General features: G+C 49.8%; 1 protein-coding gene across 3 annotated transcripts in view; it reads left to right on the top strand.

Moving 5' to 3' along the window:
- Positions 1-350: 350 nt before the first annotated feature.
- Positions 351-21,704, top strand: part of CUX2 (cut like homeobox 2) — a 266,060-nt gene continuing 244,706 nt past the window's right edge. For 2 of the 3 annotated variants that reach the window (XM_082355808.1, XM_082355805.1), the window contains exon 1: positions 351-550. In XM_082355808.1, coding sequence (XP_082211934.1) covers positions 488-550 — 63 coding nt within the window. In that variant the 5' untranslated portion in view covers positions 351-487. Of the gene's footprint in view, positions 551-1,131; positions 1,237-21,704 lie in introns of those variants that run through there. The other variant, XM_082355809.1, reaches the window with a different exon arrangement.

Here is a 21,704-nt window from a genome sequence, read left to right as displayed (position 1 = left end):
GCACGTTACGTCTGTATTGATAAGTTTGCAAAAAGCCAAAGTCAAGTGCAATCGCGCGGCACACCGACCCCGGACTTGGGGGGGAGATGCAGCGAGCGCTCCGCGGGCCCGGGAGCCGGCTGCAGGCAGGGCAGCGGTGGCGCCAGCGCCTCTTGGAGAGGCTGCCTCCCCCCCCCTCCCCTCCCATCCCATCCCCGGCCGCCTCCCCCGGGCGGGCACCGAGCTCCCCGCCCCGCGCGCTCCTCCCGCGCCCTCCGGGGGTCGGGGGGGCGCACGGCTCCCGGGCCCGGCGGCGGCGGCGCAGCGGCGCCGAGGGGCTGCGGGTGGCAGGAGGCCGTGGGGCGCCTGAGGGGCCCCGAGCGGCGGCGCGCTGGGCCCGGGCGGCCGGCGGCGGCCCCGGGGCTGGGGGGAGTCCAGCCCGGATATTGAGTGCAGCCATTGAGAAAAGCCAAACTCTTGTGTGTGTGCGTCTCGAATAGCCCCCAAGATGGCCGCCAATGTGGGATCGATGTTTCAATATTGGAAGCGATTTGATCTACGGCGACTCCAGGTTAGTGCGGGCAGCACTGGCCGCGCGGCCGTGGGGAGCCCTCGGGCGCGCCCTGGGCGCACTGGGGAGGTACCCGGGAGGGCGGTCGGGCGCCCCAGGGAGGCGGGCGGCGGCTGCTGGGGCTCGCCGGGGCTCGACTGCCCGCTGCCCATCGATAGGTATTAGGAATTGATCTCGCCGCTGCTCTTTGTTCGGTTCAATCATCGATTAGCCGCCGCGACCATGGAGAAGCGCTAGCGAGCCCACGGCCCGGGGAGCGAGGCGGCGGGCGAGCGGCGGAGTGAGGCACGGGGAAGGCAGGGTCTGCGGTCCCAGGCAGGGGGCTGCCGGCGGGACCCCCGGCAACCCCCCTTGCGCCGCACTTTGCGCGCCTCCCAACTTCGCGGCGCCCGGGGAGGCCGCGGAGCGCGCCCAGTGCCTGTCCGCGCCCGGCTCGGGTTCGGGCGAGGGAGGGAGGGAGCTGGCGGGCTGGGAGGAGGAGGAGGAGGAGAGGGGGGAGGCATCCGGGGTTGGCGAGGAGGCGGCTCCGCGCCCCGTCGCCCGCCGGCACCTCCACCGCCCGCCTGGCTGCGCAGCCCGGACGCGCAGCCACCCGGGGGCCGCTGCTGCCGCCCCAGCCGCTACAGCCACCATCGCTGGACTGGCCGCCTACACCGGCAGACCTCTCCTAGGGCCGGGTTCTAGGGGTTCGTCTTTGCTTCTTGTCTTATTCCCGCTTCCGACCTCTTTCCAAGTCTAGATGGGGACGGGCGGTGGAGATGGGCCCGGGGCGCGCGCAAGTTTGCGCTCCTGCCTCGGGGGCCTTGGAGAACCGGGAGCGGAGCAGAGCAGGTGACTCCGGGCTCTCGGGCCCACGGGAACTTTTAAATGGGAAATTCCCTCGCTGTCTTCTACCTCCTGCTTTTCCTCCCCGACACTCCTCTCTTTTCTCCAGCCTCTTCTTTCTTTCTCTCTCTTCTTTCCCTCTTCCTCCCTAGGGTGACTCCCTCCCAAACTCCGGCACTTTATCCCCATTCCACCTTTTTCTGGGAGTCTTGTGTGTCTCCCCCAGATTTGGGGGTATTCTCTGCTGACCCAATAGGAGGCCGAGCTGGGGGGTGGAATCTCAGAGAGCTGCGCGCTGGTGGCACAGCGCTAGCCTCTGTCCTTTCCCAGGTGCCCCTGGATGCTCCAGACAAGCCCCCCAAACCCAGGAGTCTCACCAAGGTGCGGTGGGAACAAGGGGCGGGGAAGTAGTGCTGATAACGGGCGATTAAAGCATCCTGCCTTGGCCTTGACATTCTCAGAAGAAGGGAGAGCATCAGTCTGGAGATAAAAAGGGACCCACTTTTTTTTTTTTTTTTAATCCGCCTGCAAATATCGTCAAGTTTCTTCTGATAAGTAGTTCCAGTACCCCCCTCCTCCTGGTGGCTTCCCAACCCCCCTCCTTCCTAACTCCTCAGTCCCTGCAGGCCCCCTCCCTCAAAGCCATTGAGCTGGAGAGAAAATCGGGGCACTCAGGCATGCAGTTAATAACTGCGAGTGCCTTGCAATTCCAGGTCGTCACTCGAGTTGGGGCTACAGTTTGGTGGCCAGCTGAGGCGGGCAGGGCTGTGAGCTGTGCTTGCTGGTTTAAATGATGCTAAAGTGGCCTTTCTGGAAGAGTGGGGGATGGGGGGAGAGAGAGAGAGGGAGAGAACGGGAGAGAGAGAGTTGGGCAGCCACATTGGGCTTGGCACGAAGGCCAATGGTAATTGTATTCCCTGCTAATGTTTGTAAATGAGACCCGGGCACGGCTGGGGGACAGCGTCTTTATTTATGATTGATGTTCTGTAACATAAGGAATGACAAGAACGTGGCAGACAAGAGAAGAGGAACCAGAAGGGCTGGTGAAAGCCCTTTGCAGGGTCCTATTGTTATTCTGGGCTGGAGAAAATTTCCGCGGCGAGATTTGCAGCGCTGGTATTTGCTCCCGGTTGGCCAGAATGTCAGTTAACACAATTTTCATTAGATAACTCGTTTTCAATCCGGGGACCTTGGGCTGCAACCGGGAGGTAGAGTGAGACCTGGGGCTGGATGCTGAGGGGTGGGTGCGGCTCCCAGGGGGCTGATTTCTGAGCTGGAGTGGAGGGGGTGTTGAACCTCACTCTTCTCCTTCTCAGGCTCAGGGGTCTTTTGTGGAGCTGTTGGGGTCACCCAAATCTTGATTCCAGTTGGACTGTCATTGATCTGAGAACCCTTTGTTAGGGTTTTAGAAGATGCTGAGGTGGAAAAGCAAATTTGAACTGGAAAGGATGAAGGTGGGGATGGTGGAGAGCCTCGTTCAGGTGATGGAGATACAGGGCCAAGACGTCTCCCTGCACAGGGTGTATACATAGGGTGCGGGAGGGGCGGGAGTGTTCATTAAGACAATGGCTGGTGTGTCTGGCACGAAAGGAGAAGGCTCTGGGGAAGGGGTTAAGCTCATTTACATGGATATTAAGTGTGGGGGGGTCCCTGTGGGAGTTTGAAAAGCTGCACACTTTTAGAGAGTAGAGAGGTAAATGTGGCAGCGGTGGCTGAGTGTAAACATTGAGGCCCTCACATCTGCCGTGGTCCCCACCCTCGTCCTGAAATGTTCAGTTGTTCCCCTGCCCAGTAGGCCGGCACCTCCCCCCGCAACCCCCGTATTCTTACTGATGGCATTTTGTTGGAAACGGATTATGAGCCTAAGCACTTTTGCCTGGGATCATCTCTTGTGCATAATGCTAATGACTCCTACGCCATACTTTTATTTTCATTTTTTTCCCTTCCCACTTTCCTCTCACAGGGGAGATAGCCAGAAAGGAAAACTTCAGCTGGCTCATTCCAAGATCTGGGTAGGAAAGGTGGGTCCCCACCCCAGGCCCTGTGCAGGCCAAGAGCTTTGGGCCCACTCTTCACGCGGCCCAGCTGCTTATGAGTGTGAGGTGTGTGGCTTCAATTCAGTGGTTTCATGCAGCCTAGTTGCTGAGCGTTAAAGTGGCCGAGGCAGCAAAGGAGGCCTGTGTCCCCAGGCCAGACCATGCTGCTGACGCCACCCTGATCCTGGCAAGAAAGGTGACCTTGTACCGGCCTGCGCACAGCCCTCCGGAAGTATACATTTTTCAAATATAGAAGCAGTCCGGTTATTATTCCTTCCAGTGCCATCTCTGGACACAGCGGGGCTGTTTTCCTAGGATGGAAGTCAGTCAACAGTCTTAATGACTTGAGGGCTGATGATGGTAAAGATGCTGTGACATTTGGTACCCTACTCCAGGATCCCTGAAACTGCTTCCCCCTTTCTCTGCTTGTTCTTTTTTTTTTTTTTTCCTCTGCTGCTAGCAGTCCAGGAAATGAGAAGAAAAAAAAATTCTATCTCAGAGTTGATGCTAGGCATATTTCATTTGGTTATAAGATTGCTTTATGGTGAACATTACTGATGCAGTATTTTTTTATGGCTTTTTGTGTGTAATCGTCATAACTGGATTCATACCTTTGTGATTTTCTTTTTCTGCTTCACTTTGCCACTTTTTTAATGATGCTCTGGGTCCAGTCTCCTGTGATATCTTTTTTTTGTCTTCGAAGAGGGTTAACAAGAGTTGGTGCCCAGTCTGAATGCACATCTACGTTTCTTGGGAGGAAAGAGGTTGGGTGGAGGGATCATATAGTACGAGTTTTAGAGGAAAAGGCGAATTCTGCTTGGGGTGTGAGCATTTAGGGAGGAAGACTGACGGGTCGAGTGAGAGAAGCTGGACTTTTTGTAAGGAGTTTGGAGAAACTTCTGGGAAGGCTCAGTTTCTTGGCGCCTGGGAGATGGGACTTGATGGAATGTTTTTCCCTGCTCAAAGTTTAGAAAAGAGCGTGGATGTGATTAAAATATTATAACCTTATGATATTCTGAAGTGCGTAAGTTTTACATATCAGCCACAGAGAGTTTAGACATCCATTAGAGCCTCTGACAGCTTGACTTATCTAAATGTGCTATCATTTAACAATGTGTCAAAATTCCTCTTTCTTTAGATGACAGCAGTAAATAAGCTATCAGCCCTGTTGGCGGAATCCTAACTTTGGAAACTTTGCTGTAATAGAAGTGCTGCCAGGGTGGGGAGCATGAGCAGAGCAGGCTTGGCGTGGCCCAGGCCCAGGCCCGTGCGATGGGTTGGCATTAGGCAAGGGCTGTGGGAGGTTGGAGGGGAGGAAACGGAGAGGTGAGAGGCAGAGGGGGTGAGGGGAGATTTCTAGCAGCAGCTCTGTGAATACGACCAAACCATTGGTCAGCCCCCTGGACCCTTCCAAGTCCAACCAGTGGGTGACCCTATTCCATCTGCCTCTCCAATTCATTGGAAGCCACACCCTGTGGGCCTTTTTTGCAGAAGGAGCTAGAAACAGGTGTTGAGAATCTATTTAAAGAACCCAGCAGTCTTTTCTGGGCATCCCAAAATTCTGGATTCTCAACTCGACAGAAATTGCTTCCCAAAGATGGGCTCTCTCTTTGAGTGCTGGAAGAAAAACGAGCAGCGTCTCATCCCTGACCACTTTTGCTGTTGGAGGTCTCGAAGTTTCTTTTATTCATACCTGAATTCACTGTAGAAAATCAAGAAACCAAGGACAAGCCTAAAGAAGCAAATAAGCATCTCAGTGGGTTATTTCAGATGAGCACAGTGTTATTTTGACCAGAGGGAACAGCTTTTCTGATGGTGGTGGTGCTTTTTCTTTTTTTTTCCTTTCTTTTTCTTTCTTTCTCCTTCTTTTTTAAAAAAACTCTTCTGTTAAAAGGAGGATTCTGTCTTCGAACTTGACATTCTGTTGTGGTAACCTTTCTTCCATCAGATGGAATTTCAAATGTGAGCACCTCGGCTGGTGCTAAATTTGGTCCTGGATGATGGTGGACATGGCTGTCCAGGAACTGTGGTTTTCTCTGTTGCTCTCTGAAAGGGCTGAATTTCTGGTGGCTTCCAGTTATCTAATTCAGAGACTGAGTCTGGCAGAGGTTGAGCATGGGAAGGGGACTGAGGTGGTGGCTTGCCTTTGTTCCTGGCTTAGGAATTCAGGGTTCAGTCTTCGGTTTGATTTTTCTGCCTTGGGGGTGTTCTTTATTAATGACAGTGGCTTATATTGAAGATGTCGGGGCAGATGGAGGTAGTAGATGGAGAGGAAGGGCCCCAAGAGCAGCTAAAAGGTGCAGCCTCTAACACCCCTGGGTGAATCACCCAACATTCCAAGTGTCCCATTTCTTAATCCATCACACGGCCTGGCTGTGCGCATCTGGTCTGCTGTACTAGTTGCTTTAAAAGGGAAGGATGCTGACATACTTTGTGTGCCAGTTAAACATATTGTCTTCTAACGACCTGGGGGCCCGTTCTGGCAGTGAGGGGGAGCTATTGACCGTTTAAACAAATTTTTGAGACAAGAAATTATGTCTAGGATGGAGTTCTTGGTTTCTAAGCCTTGCAGATCCATTCACAAAAATCATTTGTAGTGTTTTGTAGGATATGAACAACCTATTCCTGTCACACTTAAAAGTTTAAAATCCAGAGTCCTTTCCCCTGATTGTAAGGCTCCCGTAATCTGCCCCCCTGTTGTCTCTCTGGCTTTATCTCCAGTCTCTCTCCTTCTCACTCTGCTCCAGTCACAATGGTCTTTTTGTCCCTTAAACACATCAAGCACATTCTTACCTCAGGGACTTTGCACTTGCAGTTCCCTCTGCCTGGGACTCTTTTTCTCCAGATCTTCCCATGGCTGGCTCCTTCTTTTCGTTTGGTCTCACCCCAAGTACCTAAAGAAGCTTCCACTACCCTTTTTCCCCTTTAATGTGCAAATGTGCTTCCACATCTCTAAGGATGGTGTTTCCCTGAGGGTTTTGACCTCATAACCTTCTCAGGGTGTGGCATCTCTCTAGACTCTTTAGGAAACCATCTAGGTCTGCCATCAGGGTTGGCAAACTTTTTCTGTAAAGAGGCAGATAATAATATGCTTTAGACTTTGTGGTCTCTGTTGCAAGCACTCAGTTCTGCTACTATGGCATGAGAATAGCCATAGACAATAAGAATGAATGGAAATGGTTATATTCCAATAAAACTTTACAAAAACAGGTGGTGGGCTGGATTTGGCTTTAGGGCAATAGTTGCTGAGCCTGGTCCACCGGTCTATGTGATGGCTGTGGCATGGCCAAAGTGTTTCACTTTTCAGTTAAGAGTATTGGGGTAGATCAAACTTAGTTCTAGAAACTTGTTCTATACTCTTTCCCTCAAGAGGGAAGTACGAGGAGCCAGGATGGTGAGGGGCCCCTGTCTGACTTCCAATCCTGGCTCCATCACCTACTGGCTGTGTGATTTGGGATGGGTCACTTAACCTCTCTGAGCCTTATTTCCTTGTCTCTAAATGGGACTAATAGTAGTCTTCACCTTTTAGGTTGTTCTTAAAGGTTAAAGCACTTTAAATGTGAAAGTGCTTAGCACGGTGCTGGGCACACAACCACTGTTCTGTGCGTGTCTTACTTCTTATTGTTGTTGGTATTTTTAGAGAGTAAGAGAGGGGTGAGAAAACCAAATAAGCAGTGGATCCCGGAACTTGCTGGCCTTGAAAGCTTGTTTTAGAGATTACTGGGCACCTTTTCTCTTCTCTTTTACTCCATTGGGGGCTTACTATATTAATATATTACTAATATCGTGTGTGATGTCTTATATTTTGGGAGCTCTGACCACAGAGATTGCAGACTGGGAGCTATGTCTGGCCAACGGATGTATCTGTCTCGATTAGTGCACTATTTTAAAAACACTTTTGTGTAAGTTTGTCAGCATTTAAAACACAGGAGATGTTACCTAAGAAATTCAGATATCCAGTATCCCATATAAATCAAGCGCTCTGGCCACACCTGGCAGGAGGTGGAGACCTGGCAAGGGCATGCCAAGCAGAGGGAACAGTGGTGCAAAGGCCCTGGGTTGAGGGTCTGCGGTGGTCAGGTCAGCTGTAGGGGTCATGAGGAGGGTAGCTGTCAAGGCCACTGGCTGCCTTTCTCCAGGTGCCTAGCGTCAGAAGAGGCGGCATTTCCAGAAAAAACCAAAGGCCCTTGACCAGCTTCATGAAGATACGTGATTAGCCCTCTGTCTCTGCTTTTCCTCAGTAGCTCAGTCACCCTCAAAGTGGGCCAGCGGCTGCCCCCCTCCTTCCCAGTCCTTTCCCTATACACCCCCTCTGCCATCCTTCAGTTCAGCTAGATGAAACAGCAGTTCCAGGATACGCATTTGTCATTAAAAAGAAAGAAAGAGAGAAAAAAAAAATCAATCCTTCAGCCTCTTTGGCCTGAGCTGGTTGTCTGCCCGAGACGCCCGGAGCCAAGCAGTGCTTAAGACTCTCTGGGCCACCGTCGCTCAAACTGGACGGGGTAAGTGGCTCCCCAGGAACCATTACGGTCGCTAGACTTGTCCAGCCAGCTGTCTGGAGTGTGGGTGCTGCAGACGGGGGACCACAGGGGTCACCAGGGCGCCCAGGTCGAGGGCAGGCATCCCTGAGTGAGGTGGTCACTCAGAGGCCACTCTGCCGGGGGCATCTACTTGGGGTGCTTGTCCATTATGAGTGTCCATGGGCTCCAGGTATCTGAGGGGTGTAGTGTGGGCTGCAAACTCAAGCCCTGCAGTCTCCCATTCCCAAAGACATTTAGTGAGGACTCTGGAGCCAGGGGGCCTGGCTCTAGTCCCAGCTCTGCCACTTACCAGCTGTGTGACCTTGGGCAAGTCACTTAACCTTTCTGAGCCTCGGTTTTCTCTTGTGTAGAATGGGGATGATAGTAGTATCCACCTCCTTAAGGATTGTGGAATAAGTGAGTTAATACACGTGAAGTGTGAAATCCATGCTCAGGACATAGACGTGCTATATAATGTTAATAATAATAACTGCTATTGTCCTTCACTCTGGAAATGTATAGTCACCACTCACAGTATAAGTTATAACTATAACTAATAACTGTGTAAATAATAATAAGTAAATAGCATAAATACTATAAGTAATAATAATATACCGGAGATATCACAGTGAACAGGAAGACAAAGTGCCAGCTCTCACCCAGCCTACAGACAATGGGGGGGTGGATACATGTCTCATTGGACAGATGGGTGTGTAGTCACACAGGGGGATTTGATTCTGAGACAGTATGAGGCAAAAGAACTGCCTGAGTCTGAGCATTGGGGGAGCCTTCCTGGAATAAGTGATGCTTCAGCCGAGGTATCTTGGACAAGGTCAGGGAAGAGCATGCCAGCAGAGGAAACGTGCTAAGACCTTGAGGTGGGTGGAAAAATAGTGCATGCAAGGAATTGAAGGAAGGCAGTGAGGCTGGTCACAGATTCTGAGTGGCTCATGGACCCACCTTCATCCTCACTCTTGCCATCTGTCAGTTGGGAGTAAGGATGAAGCATAAAATAAGATTATTTAGCACATGTGTGGCCCGGAATGAATCTGTCTCAGTGGGTACTTAGTAAACTGTCAAACACCATAAAAGCCTTGGGTATTGCTTTTATTTTTTAACAAGGTATTCAAGCCCAATTCTTGCTCTGTTGCAAAACGCGCCCCACCATCCTCTGTTTATCTCGTGATCACGCATGAGGCAGTCAGGATTCAAATCCCAGTTCTGCTCCTTCCTAGCTGCATGCCCTTGGGCAAGTTATTTCCCCTTTCTGGACTTGGTTTTCTCAGCTGTAAGATGGATATAATAATGGTACCTTCCAGTGGCGGCCATGAGAATGCACCTTGCAGATCTTTGACTATAGGAAGTGTGATTGGCAGGTGGCACCAGATAACTGCTCTTGGAGATCACCCCACGAGTGCCACAGCCAGGAGCTGAGTTTAGCAGGGACTAAAAGCAGACCTGTTCCTGGGACACACAGCACTCCTTTGCAGGCTCCAGACTCCTCGGCAGTCTAGGATGTTTCCACAAACCAGCCAGCCTACCTACCAACTTCCCTTCCTTCTTCCCTCCCTCCCTCCCTCCCTTCCTTCCTTCTCTCCTTCATTCTGGCTCCCTCCTGCAGGTGCAGGCATTGATCCTGATAAATCTCTCTGTCTTGTAATCCTGCCTTTGTGTCTGCTTCTCAGAGGATCACACTTCCCTACAGGAAAGATGAAATGAGGTTTGGACATCTACCTAAGGCACCTAATACATAGGAAGTGCTCAGTTGAGGTATCTTTTATGTCTTTTGGGGAGCCTGGGGGGTGTTACTCTTAGCGTTGTCTCTTCCTCGTTACCTGTTCTTACCTGGCCCACTGTGTGATTAGGTCCCCCCTTCCCTTTTTCACCCCTCCATTATCTCTCACTCTCATTTCCTGCCACTCCTCCCCTTTTTATTCAAGCACTCTGGCCTCCTCACTGTTCCTTGAACACACCAAACATTCCAGCCTCAGGGCCTTTGCACTTGCCGTTCCCACTGCCTGGGAAACGCTTTCCCAGACATCTTCTTAGTTCTGTCTCAGTCCCTTCAGTCCTTTGCTTAAATATCACCTCTTCGGAGATGTCCTCCCTAAGCTCTCTTTCCAAAATAGCCTCCCCCCATTTCTTTACCGCCATCTGCTTTACCTGATGTGATAATGCGTATTTATTTGTTAATTTATTTACCATCTACACTCCTCCCTGGGGAGGGCAATGACATAGTAAGTTCTTTTTTTTTTCTTTTTTTACTGATTATTCGATGTTTTTTTTTAATTTATTTTATTTATGGCTGTGTTGGGTCTTCGTTTCTGTGCGAGGGCTTTCCCCAGTTGTGGCAAGCGGGGGCCACTCCTCATCACGGTGCACGGGCCTCTCACTATCGCGGCCTCTCTTGTAGCGGAGCACAGGCTCCAGGCGCGCAGGCTCAGTAATTGTGGCTCACGGGCCCAGCTGCTCCGTGGCATGTGGGATCCTCCCAGACCAGGGCTCGAACCCGTGTCCCCTTCATTGGTAGGCAGATTCTCAACCACTGTGCCACCAGGGCAGCCCCATAGTAAGTTCTTAATAAATATTTGGATGATGGAGTGGATGGATACCACTGGAAGGGTGAGGCGAGGGCAGCTGCCTTGACTCCACCTTGGGGGGTGGTCCTAGGGGACCCAGCTCCTCCCAGATCCCCAGCTTCTTCACCCACCACTAGCTCTTGAAAGTCTCTCACTCTGTGACTGGGAATTGGGCACGGGCCTCAGACTCACAGTGAACAAGGGTTTATCTTTAGCTCTGTGAGTCTCGCTTTAGAAACTGGTGACCCCAATTCCAGCCTGGGAGGTGGCTCCCATCCTAATTAATAAATCCATTAATTAATTTCTGGCAGACTGTGGACCATCAGTGGTGGTTTGGTGGCCTCAGTCACAGACAACTCAAAGCAGGTCCCTGCAGCCGGTGAGATGGCTGTTATGGGGGACACAGATAGCCAGTTAACACGTTTTTGGACCCAGATGACATTCTTCTCCCAAAGCCTGGTTCATGGGCCCATCTGATCAACCCAGCAGGCATCAAAGAGGGATCAAGGTCTCCGGACAGCGACGCTAGAGTTGAGGGGATTTCCTGCTCAGCATCCCCTGGGACTCCTAGTTTACAGTCAGGCAAGAGGTCAGGATCAGAGTCTCCCCTTTCCTTTTGTGGCAGAAGGACTCTGTCCGGGCCTCAGTTTTCCTGTCTAAAATGGAGCATCCCTGGGTTGTCGAGACAGGTTATTCATTCATTCATTTAATGAAAATTTTTCAGCACCTGCCATGTGTCAGGTGCAATGTGAGGTATTGGGGGTGCAGCAGTGAACAAAACAGACCAAGTCCCTGCCCTCATAAAGCTTCTCTATTATAACCGTTTGGAGATGGAAGTACTTTTCTTCAAGGCTGTGAGAAGTAAAGAGCGACAAACCAATACAGACACAGCCTAGGGCTGGGCATGCTGTAAGCCTTTCCAAGATAGTGACTGTTATTAATCATTGTCTTTATTAACAACAACACCAACAATAATAATAACTATGATGATGATGACGGTGATGCTGTGAGGTAGTTTGAGGTCATTCCTGTTGAATTTCAGGTACCCTGGGAGCAGCACCTGAAATGATTTGAGCATGGGCTTGGAGTAGTCACACCTCACTTTGGGCCCTGGCCTTGCTGCTTCCTAACTGGGAGGCCTTGGGTGATTCACTAGACTTTTCTAAGTCTCAGTTTCCTCATCTGTAAAATGGGAATTATACACAGCCTCTACCTCATAGGGACATTGTGGGGGTTTGATGAGTGGAAGCATGTCAAGTCCTTAGCACTGAGCCTGGAATATGTTCATTCCCAGGAAACGAGCAGCTATTATTACTTTTATTATTATTGTCAGGATCATTGGTGTTTGTTATTCACCTCCTGGTCCTCACCAGCCAGCGGCAAGGTGGACTAGATCCTTGCAGAGAGGCACTGGATGGGAGGTCAGGCCTCTCCAAATGCCCCTTGGCTGGCTTTAGCAAGGACAGGCCTGGCATTTGCTTTGGAGCTTCAGAAGGAAGCTCTCTGCACAGAAAGGCCTGACAGTTCTTTAACAAATAGCTCTTGAACCTTTATTGCATGCTAGACAGTGTTTAGAGCCCTTGACAGATATTATGTCGTTTAATTCTCACAACACTAGGACAGGAAAACTACTATTATCCCGTTTTTACAGTTGGGCAGCCTGAGGCACAGATGGTTAAGTCCAAGGCCATATTGTCAGCAAGCAGCCGAGCTTGAACTCTAACCCAGGACGCAGGTCTGTTGGCCACTCATGTCCCTGCCCTTCACTCACTAGGGGCCAGAGGTGCCTCTTCCAGAGCCAGTCCCCCAACTCCCTGCTCCCCTCTCAGGGTTCCCCCACCTATAGTCATTATGCTTGTGTTTTCCCCTTCATTTTTTAAACATCTTAAAAGACCTCATCATTGTCAACTCATGGAAATGAATCCAGACCCACAAGCCTGAGAGGCATGGGGTAGGGTGGCAGGTGGGAGGTTATTAATAACACAAGAAAGATTCCTGTCTCCTGTCCTGGAAAATGAACACCACCCAGCCATCCATCCCTGGCCTACCCGCCGGAGTCCAGAGCTGTGTGGCGCGCCCTGTGGTTCGGCCTGTGTTCACAAAATGAAATTCTCGGCCCGGGCTGATAATAAGCAGGTATTGATTGCTGCCTTGGTCATTATCAAGATTTATTTAGTCGATATGGCCTCCTCGATCAATAAATCGTGTCGTTGATAAAGAAAGAAGGGTATAGACTTGTAGGCTTTATTAAAAAAGTTTTTTAGATTTTTTTTCTTAACTGCTAAATCTTTTTTTTTTAACTGCTAAACCCTCTTTCCGTGGCTGTATCACCCACACTCTACATTTCATACTTGGCTCCATAAGCTCTTTCCTTTCATGGTAGAATTTAACTTATCGCTCTGGTTTCTGGAAGCAAAGACTTGGGGCCCAGCTGCTTCTGGAATGGCCCCTGGGACTCAGATGTCTCCTCACTTTTCTGTCCTCCCCCCAGTGCGGGGCTGGGAGTTACCTCCTGGCTTGTCAGTACCCCATTCTCTCATTTCGTCCTCACAACAACTTTTTGCAGTAGGTACTAGTGTTACCCATTTTTCAGATGAGAAAACTGAGGCCAGAGGGGGGCCATCCAGTGTCACAAAGCACTTGAATCTAGTCTGGCCAGTCTTTGCTCTGAACCTGACATGTATTCATCAAATAGAAAATATTTATCTAGTATGTGCTATGGGCCCAGCACAGTATCAGGTGCTGGGTATAGAGGGGTAAGCTAAATAAATTAATGTGTAATTACTGAGATAGAAAGAATGGAGGAAAGAAACGACCAACTGCTACTAAAATCAAGATGAAGGAGGAACCTGTTTATTCAGGGTAGTTACTGAGTAGGTGACATTTAGGCTGAGACCTGAACAATGAGGAGCCAGTCAGGCAAAGTTCAGGTGGAAGAGACTTCATAGCTACAGGAACAGTGTGTGCAAAGGCCCTGAGGTAGGAATCCACTTGGCACATCTAGGAACAGAAGGAAGGCCAGTATGGCTGAGACAGGGTGGTCAAGGAAGGGAGGGTAGAGGACAGGATGAAGTCCGAGAGGGAGGTAGGCCCTGTAGACCACGGTAGGGGGTTGTATTCAGTTGGATTATATTCTCAGGGAAGTGAGAGGACATTGAGGGTTTAAAGCAGTGGAGAAACAGGATCCAGAGTATGTTTGGTTCCCACTGGGTTCCACCTGATAGGGAACAGTGAAGGAAGGGAGGGAACATTTGGAAAATAGGTAAAAGAGAGCTTCTATGACAATCTGATGTGTTCTCTGCCCAGAGAGGGTCTTAGTGCTGAGAGGCCTTTGGGTGTACAACTGTTTTGAGGACTATGTCATTCAAGGTTGGGGGGTGGGTGGGAGAAGTTTTCCATGGGGACATACCTGATGCCCCCAGCAAGGTGGCAGCTATGCTTCCTTAGGAAGGGGGTGGTTGCTTCCCTTGTGCAAATGGCTAGCTGGTGTTTTGGAGGCCTCTCGTGGCAGGTATGCAGTGGGCAAAGGGTGTTGTGTTCCTCTCCTCAGAAACAGAACTGGTGCAAGGTGGTGGGGCAGGACTTGAGTTATGTTCTGAGAAGGGCTCTTTGCACTCTGGTTGTGGGTTTGGTTTCTAGCATGTTACCAAATGTTGCTTAATAGTAAGGACCATGAAAAGATGAGGTGACTGAGATGGTGTGGGTATCAGAGCACAGGCCACAGGCGGGTGCTCTGTCGAGCCATGTCCTGGCCATCATATGTGGGGATGCCGTTGGGTAGAAGAGGGGTTGGGTGTCTACCTGGGGGATTATTGGGAATGTGGGCTGGAGTACACAATAAATAGGACTTTTCTCACCCTTTAGTTTTGTCCAATCTCCGAGCACCCACACACTGGAAGTCTGGCAGGGGTTGGGTGTCCAACTGTCTACCGTCCATCCAATAGTATTTCATCTGTTCATTCATAAGATTGCTCACTTATCCATTTTTATCCACCCACTCAGCAATTTATCCAGCTGTCTACTTTCTATTCCTACTGACTTCATCCATCCACCTACCCATTCATCATCTATCTATCTATCCATCCATCCAATCATCCATCCATATATCTAATTACACATCCTTCCATCTATCCATTCATCTACTTAGCCACCCAGCAACCCATCATGCCCCATCACTTCTCCCTGGACCTTGGTCTCCCAGTTTGCTTTCCTGTACTGACTCTGACCTCCCCCACTCTTTTTGACACGTGGAAGTTAGTGAGATTATTAAAAACCTATTAAGAACCGTTCACAATGGCTCCCCATTGCCTTTGGGGCAAAGGTCCCAGCATGACCTTCTGGGCTTAGCACAGCTGGTCTCTACCCTGCATACTTGGTTTATAGTATTGCAAGTCTTCCGTTTTCTTCTTCATCTTCTGTCTAGTTGCTCTATCCACTGTTGAAAGTAGGATACTGAAGTCTCTATTATTGTTGAATTATCTATTTCTTCCTTCATTTCTGTCAGTTTTGCTTCATGTGTTATGGTGCTCTTTTTATTGGTTGCATATATGTGTTTAATTGTTATATCTTCCTGGTGGATTGACCCTTTTACCATTATAAAATATCCCTCTTTATCTCTAGTAACATTTTTGTTTGTTTTAAAGTCTATTTTATCTGATACTTGTATAGCCACTCCTACTTTCTTTCTTATAGTTGCTGTTTGTATGATACATGTTTTTCTATTATTTTCAGTCTTTTTGTGTCTTTGAATTTAAAACGTGTCTCCTGTAGATAGCATGTAGTTGGATCTTGTTTTCTTATCTAGTCTGAAAATCTGCCTTTTGATGGGATTGTTTAATCCACTCACATCTAATATTATTATTGATATAGTTGGATTTAATCTACCAACTTGCTTTTTGTTTTCTATATGTCTCATGTCTTTTTTGTTCCTCTGTTTCTCCTTTTCTGCCTTCTTTAGCATTGCGTGAATATTTTCTAATGTAGCACTTTAATTTCGCTAATGGTTTTTAACTATATTCTTGAGGGTCTTTTTGGTGGTTGCTCTATGGTTTTCCGTACACATCGTAGCTTAACAGAATCACCTTCAGAATTATACTAGCTTAATTCTAGTGTGTCCGCTGTTCTTGACCTTGATCTTGAGCCACATTCCCTGTGCCCTCCATGTTGCAGACTTACACGTCTTTCTTCATTTTCCTCTGCACCACAGCCCCCTGTGCATTACCTGCTCCCCCTGCTTGGGACCCTGTTCCCTCACATCCCCCGTCAACTCCTCCCTCACCCTGGAAGCTTGTTCAGTGTCACTTCCTCAGGGCAGCTTCCCCACTCCCCCTTGAGATGCTGGGTCCCATCTCTACTGCACTTACTTACCACGGCGGGTATCACACATAGCTCTGATTATTGATCAACTACTGCCTCCTTCTGTGAACTCTAAGCTCCATGAGGGCACAAAGCAGCTTGTCCCCAGGATCTAGCAGCTGGGGGCTGAGCACATAGTAGGCCTTCAAAAAGTATCAGTCAAGTGAATAAACGGGATGGATGTGAATGTCATGTGACTGTATTTATGTATTTATGTGTGTACACTGCATCTTTTTTTGTGTATTTTTGAGTATGTTTGTGGGTCTTTGCACATTTATGTATGTCTGTCCTTGTGTGTGTATATTAGCGAGTTTCTGTATGTGTATGTGTCTGAGTATGTCTTTGTGTCCTTCTGAGTGTCTTTGTACATGCGCCTCTGTGTCTGCATTCACGTGTGGGTGACTCAGTGTGTGCACTCATGTGTGTGTCGTTGTCCATGCACGCGCCTTCATGTGTATGTGTATACATTCGTGTGCTCATGCTCCCAAGCAGCAGCTCCTTTCAGTCTCCTTGCCATGCACTTATTTTTTGACTAGTTTAGTGTAGCATTTAATGATTTCCCCAGAGCTAAGCACAGCCCCCCAAGTATTGATCTTGCTGCATTAGAGGTAACTCGGGGTAATGCAGGACCAGCTGGCAGGTACTTCTCCTCAGAATTGGCTGCTGCACCTGCCCTGTCACCTTAGCCCCAGCTTGATCCCTTAGAGGGGAAAACCCCGGGCTGGTAGCTTGGTGCAGGGGCAGAGTGGGTTCCTGACAGACAGATTGGCTTCCCTCTCACCACTGTGTGATGCAACCAGGGACTGCCCCTTTTCATGCCTCAGTTTCCTCATCTGTGAAATGGGGGTAGCAATAATAGTCACCTCATAGGGTTGTAGTGTGGAGGAAATGAGATAATCTTTGTGAAGGGCTCCGCTTGGAGCCTAGCATGTACCAGGCACTCCATAAATGTTATTCTGTCACCTGCTGTCATGCTTGCTCCCTGTTACCTCTAACCTCAATAGTGGGAGTGATGATTTCAGGCTGTGGCACAGAGGCAAACAACTAAGGAGCTCTCTTCCTTCAAAGGGTGCTTTCCAAATGGCTTCTCTGTGGCCATCCAAGGGCTGCACATCCGCTCCAGTGAGAGCAACGTGCTAACCCACAAGTGCCCAGAGAAGTTCAGAGGCTTCCCATACACATACAGCCTTTCCCCAGTAGAGATGGGATTTTGCCCCAGGAATTTCTGGCTTCTAAAACTCTACCAGCTGCTTGCATAGTCTCTAGCCTCAGCTCTCTGTCTTGCTCCCCAAACCCGTATATCCTCCCTATCCCCAAACTGCCATACCCCTCATACTTTGCAGCCTTTGCATTTGCTTTTCCCTCTGCCTGGAATACTGTTTGCCTTGTTCTTTGGTGGCCCCAGCCCTCCTTCCCTGACTCTGTGCTGAGTTGGGCACCATCCTCTAGCTCCTGCTCGGGCATCCCTGGCCTGGGCTGCTTTTCAGGCCACCCGATGACTCCCTGGTTCCTTGTTGGTCTCCCTCATCAGATGGTGAGCTCATTACTCTACATTGCAGCTGCAGTAACTGGTGTGACACTTGGTGAATGCTGAATGCCCGGTGCCCTCATCAGAGGTCACATTTTTAAAACTCAGTTTCCTGGCTTCTCTTCAGCAGAAGAGCTAGCATCCCTGGGCCTGCATTTCAAACAGGGCAGCAGTCAGCTGAGATGTGTAATGGGGGTGGGAATGGAGAGTGGGTTTCCCATTTTGCACAACCCCCAGTGGGCCCAGTTGTCCCATTGATGCTCCTTGTGCAGCCTTCATAGGCATGTGAGTTAGCAGCCTTACTCTAGGGACCAGCTGTGCTGACTTGGTGACTGGTGTGGAGATGATTCTGCCTTCTCTGGTCTCAGTATAGCCATTCCAGAAAATGGGCAGAATTTACATGACCGTTCAGGGATGAGAGGAGTGCTGAAGTTTTGTTTTTTGGTTTTTTTTGTTTGTTTTTTAATTTATCACTTATCAAGAGTGGCTCTGTGCCAGGCACAACTCTAAGTGCTCCCTAAATACCATCATTTAAATGATTTAATTCCCATAACAGCTGTATGATGTAGACACTATTAATGTTACCATTTTGCAAAGGAGAAAGCTGAGGCACAAAGAGGTCAAGTGACTGGCCCAGGGTTACTCAGCAGAGTCAGGCAGTCTGATTCTAGAGGTCCTCCTGTGTTTGTAGGCTCTCCTGCCTCTTGTTACTTCTGTGAATACCCAAAGCGGAGACTGTACAACTAGGAAGGGGCTACTGTATATGCAGGTTTGCCTTGTAAAGGTCTTAACGTGATGGTGTCTTGCTCGCAGTGAACAGTGCCGGCTGGCAGGAGTGGAGGCATGGGCCAGGATTCCCGGGAGTGGGCGCTGATAAGCAGCTGGGGTGTCAGGGTCCCAGGAGCCGAGGTCAGAGCTGGTGACCATGCAGGTACTCTGGGAGGAGCCAGGCCTATTTACTGCCCTTCACCTCCTGGGGTTGCTGGACCCTGGGCCCCTTGGGCCAGCAGCCTGTGAGCCTCTCTGAACTAGCACCGTCCCTTGGAGAGTATTCTCCTCAGCCTCTGCAAGCAAGGGGGTTGGTCCGTCGGCCTATGGCCTACTTTGTGAAATTCATCTCTGGAAAAAAATGACTCTCTGAGCAGAGCAGAACATCTTGGCATCTCGTGGTGGGTGAAGCCTTCTGCCTCCCCAGAGCGGGGAGGAGAGAAACCCAGGCCCAGCTCCTGCTTCCCACTTGGCTTCCAAGGTGGGGCGCTCCAAGGAAGGCAGCCCCCCCCAGCTCCCAGTCCCCGAGCCCCTGGAGCTGGCCCAGCTGCCCCATCAGTGCACGTTCCCTTGCGTCCTACCTAGGACGGCCCCTTTGGTGGGTTGGGGCTGGCCCAGCTGCTAACAGGTAAGTGGCTTTGGGCCAGAGCATAATTTGTTTCTCTGGGATATACTGATGAGCTGCCCTAATTAAGCACCTTGATAATGAGAATCAAACCACTTCCCTGGAGTCAGGTGGATCAGAGCCTGGCTCTGCCGTGAACCAGCCGTGGGTCCTGGAAGAGCCCTCAGTTGCGTTGGGGTCTCAGTTTGTCTTCCACACTGCGGTGCTTCCTGTGTTCTCTCCCCTCCACACTAGACCCTGTGGTTTGCTGAGTCCTTCCTGTCGCCACACACAGCCAGCGCTTGTGGGCCTCGGGGGCTATTGAGAGCTGACTAAAGAGGCATTAGGTAGAGGCTAATTATTGCTTTCTTTGGGAGAAGTTCTTGTCACTGGTGGTCAGATCTACCAATCTGTTTCTCGTGCTGGGCCTCTTCAGTGGGTCTGTGAGGAAAGAGAGATGTTGGGGATGAGGGCAGTTCTTAAAATGTGTGACTGTGTTAATGTATCAGTCGTTTACTGCTGTGTAACAAACCACCCCAAAACTTAGGGTAAAACAATTATCTATACTGTGAGTCAGAATCTGAGTCAGGAATTTGGACAGAGCCCAGCTGAATCACTCCGTGATATCTGGGGCTTCAGTTGGGAAGATTCAAAGTTTGGGGGTAACTCGACAAGTCACACATCTAGTAGTTGATGCTGGCTGTCAGCCGGGACCTCAGCTACCAGTCAGAACACCAACATGTACCCTCTCCATGTGGTCTCTCTCTGTGGAGTACTTTGGGCTTCCTCACAGCATGTTGGCTGGATTCCAAGGGTGAGTGTCCTGAAGAGAGCGAGGTGAAGTGAAGGGGTTTTCATGATCTAGCCTTGGAAGTCACTAATGTCATTTCCATCTTCTCTGTTGGTCAAGGCAGTTACAAAGGACCACCCAGTTTCAAAGGGCAGCTACAAAGGACCAGGTTCAAATCCTCCCTCGATGGGAGGAGTGTCAAGGTCAAGGTCATAGTGCAGGAAGAACAAGAGAGATATTGTGGTGGCCGGCTTTGGGAAAACAGTCTGCTATAGTAAGGATGGTGGTGGTGATTCAGCGCTGAGTGTGACAGACCATGAAGAGAGACAGGAGGCTGTATGAGGGAAGTGGGTATGACAGGAAGTGGCCAAGTGGGGAGTAGGTGTGACAGGAAGTTGTGTGAGAGGAGTGGGTGTGACAGAGATGGCTGAATGAGGGGAGTGGGCATGACAGGAGGTAGCTGAACAGGGAGATCTGCATTGGCCAGAGTCTGCCATGATGGAAGTGGACCTGATGGTGACAGTGCCCAAGATACTGGCAGTACCATCTTCCCTTGCTTTCCAAGCTGCCCTCTCGAAGGCCTTGGGGTGACCAGGCTGATTCCAACATGGGTACCCAGGCCTCCAGCAGCCCAGGCCAGCATCCTCCTTACCTGGCCCTGTCTTGGCCCCCCCCAACCCAGCCCCTGCCATCTTTCTCTTTTTCTGTGGGCCCCCAGGCTCCCCATTCTCACCAGCAGCCTCCCCTTCTTCCAGAAAGAGCGACTCCCACCTCAACAGCCTGGAAGCGCTCCAACTACCATACTTTCCTTCAAATAAAAGCAGCTAATTAACATTATTCTTTAATTATTGCCTTTATCAACAAGGGGTCTGATTTGTACCAGCAGGATAGTTGCTTTCCCTTAAACTACCCAAGTGAATGCTTCAGTTCCTGGTGCTTTTGAAATGAATTTGATGTCATCTGCCCAGAGTCACTTAATGGGAACGCCTGGGTAATGACTGAACGCGCTAACTCCGTTAGCAGCCCTGGAAGCATGTAATTTGGCCCCTCAGGCAACAGCACTTTTGAAATCTCTGGATAGTTTTGAACTCTCTGTTCTTAATTAAATATGCAATTTTTCACGGTAACCAGGTTAATTCTTTTGTGTTGTGTTGTAATACTGTTAGGAATTTTCATAGTTCTTATTAAACATTATTCAGGCATTGTGAATTCCATAATTAAAAAAAAATGAAAAGAACAAAGCTTGATTCACTCCTTTCTTTTCCCTGGCTAATTTATCAAATGAATTTTGCAAATTTTTCTTTCTGTCCCCAGACAGTGTGGCAAGTGTTTTAAAGGGGAAGGATTTAATTGCCCTGCAGGGATTGGCTGGTTAGGAAGGATTTGGCTGTTTGATTAGTAAACCCAGCTGGGAATGGTCTAATGCTCCGTGATCTTAAAAGTTGTCTGATTGTACCCTCTCCAAGGAGGCCTCTCTTTTCGTTATGTAGAGCATCAACTTCACACAAGTGTGGTCATTAGGTAGTGAGGAAGGGGAGAGAAAAGGATCTGACTTTATTTTAAATTGGGGATCTTGGGAGATTTTTTACCCCCATTTCCCTGGCTGGGGAGGAAGGGAGAACACAGTAGAGGAGCAGAGAGAGAGACAGGGACAGAGCAATTCTCAAATTGCAGGTACAAGAGAAGGTAGAGGGAGGGCAGCTGAGAGGGTGGGGCCCGAGGGGACGTTTTGCTCCATCCTTGCAGATAATGGCACCTGCCACGCTGGCCAGCTGGAGAGGTGGCTCATAAGCTGAGGAGGCCCCTCTGCAGGGTTTTGGGGGCAGGAGGGTTACTTTTCCATTTCTGGAACCGGGCCTTGTTTCTGAAAAAATATGCAGACCTCCACTGACAATGGTGGGTCGTGGGTGGGAGAGGACCATGCCCTGAAAGTGTCCTGATAAGGCCAGGGCCCCTCTGTTGAGGGGCTGCTAGGCAGAGATAGCCGAGCCCTGCTAGTGAAGGGAGTAGGACTACTGGCTGATTCCTGGACCTTTTGGATTTCAGCAAGGGCCCTATTTATGCCTCAGTTATCCCAATCTGCAAAATGGGGCAAGTTATTTCCAACCTCTTCTTACTTTACTGGATCCCCCCAGTCTTAGCTTTCTGC

This window comes from Balaenoptera borealis (assembly GCF_965194805.1).
Source record: "Balaenoptera borealis genome assembly, chromosome: 14".
In the NCBI taxonomy this organism is placed as follows: Eukaryota; Metazoa; Chordata; class Mammalia; order Artiodactyla; family Balaenopteridae; genus Balaenoptera; species Balaenoptera borealis.
Note: the sequence above shows the minus strand (reverse complement) of the source record. Positions and strands in the feature narration are given on the sequence as shown.